Source organism: Helobdella robusta (assembly GCF_000326865.2).
Source record: "Helobdella robusta unplaced genomic scaffold HELROscaffold_8, whole genome shotgun sequence".
In the NCBI taxonomy this organism is placed as follows: Eukaryota; Metazoa; Annelida; class Clitellata; order Rhynchobdellida; family Glossiphoniidae; genus Helobdella; species Helobdella robusta.
Window position 1 is genome coordinate 3294818 of NW_008705459.1, and position 1539 is coordinate 3296356.

The 1539-nt window shown below is 34.6% G+C and overlaps 1 protein-coding gene across 1 annotated transcript in view; it reads right to left on the bottom strand.

Annotated features, from left to right (window-relative positions):
• Positions 1–1539, bottom strand: part of HELRODRAFT_130122 (hypothetical protein) — a gene marked incomplete at both ends in the record, with an annotated part of 39587 nt that overhangs the window by 33447 nt on the left and 4601 nt on the right. Inside the window, one exon of the mRNA XM_009032173.1 lies at positions 303–348. Coding sequence (XP_009030421.1) covers positions 303–348 — 46 coding nt within the window. The remainder of the gene's footprint in view (positions 1–302; positions 349–1539) is intronic.

The following is a 1539-nucleotide window of genomic DNA, read 5'->3' on the forward strand; positions in this document are numbered from 1 at the left end:
GCATAACAACGTGCAAATACAAATATACACATACCTCCACTAACACATAATCATACGCAAACATGAACAAACACGGCGAACCAACTATATGAACGAACATGATTGACGCACAAGGTGAACGAATAAAATAAACGAACAAAATGAACAAACTAACAAACAGACAGACAAAAAAATATAAATTGTTCTTTACAAATCTGAACATAACCACAATGAGATTTCAATGTTAATTCAAATGAAAATATTCCTCAAGACTATATACAATCAAACAAATATATATCAGCAAGCGTATGGTATACATACACATATGAACACAAATACGCATAGGCACACACACACACACACACACACCTACAAACACACGCACTTGCACACAGACACGCACACAGACAAACACTCTCACATGTTCACATTATGCAGTGAATTGCGACAGGCTTGCCGTTTTGCTATCGATACACCTTTTCAAAATTAAGAGCCGGTGATGATGATGATGATGATGACGCCTCCGATTGAAGTTATGATAATGATGACATACGTTTTCGATGATGATGATGATGACGACGACGATGGCAACTATGATGATGATGGTCATAATGATGACGGTAATCATCATCATCAAGTTTATATTTACGATATTTTGTTATTATAAAAATCAAGGTTGCGATAAAATGGCGACGACGAAATTGACGGTTTTGATAATGATGATGTTGATGATGATGACGATAATGATGATTATAGTGATGATAAGTAGGCAGTGATGGTTATGATGTGATAAGCTAGAGTGATGACGATGTTGATAATTAAGAAATGATAATTTGATGCTGATAATATTACATTAATAAATTTATTGACGATAATTTATACATGATAATTGATTGATGATAATTTATACATAAACAACAACAAAACAATAAGTTTTGTTGTTGTTTATGATGATGATGATGACGACGATGTGTTGGTTAAAGGATAATGATAATGTGCTATCAAATTTAGCTTTTTATAACTATCATAGTCATCGTCACCATCTTCACAAACGTCATCGTCTTCCTCCTTGTCGTCGTCATCATCATCATAATTGTGACGTCACTTCAGACATATAGTGACGTCAGCAAGTACAATTTTCTCATCGTAAGATGACATTCTGCCTCTGATAGCGTTTGATAACATCATCATTCGCACATGCTGCTGATGGAGCGAGAGATAGGAAGAAGAAAGAAACATATCAAGATAATGACAAACAGAGAGAGAGAGAGAGGAAAGAGAGAGAGAGAGAGAGAGAGAGAGAGAGAAAAGGGAGAGAGAGAAAAGTTAAAATAAAAAAACATTCCATATTTTCTATATATGTAAATATTATTTATTGTTATTTCAATAGCATCAACGCTATCACCTTGATTAGTTTTATTTTTTGTCACTATTCTCATAATCATTATCAGCATCATCGAAACAACAACAACACCATCATCAGCATCACTGCCACCACCATCGTTATCATCATCGTGATATTTTTAATAACGTCTTCGTCATCGTCAGCACCACCCACTC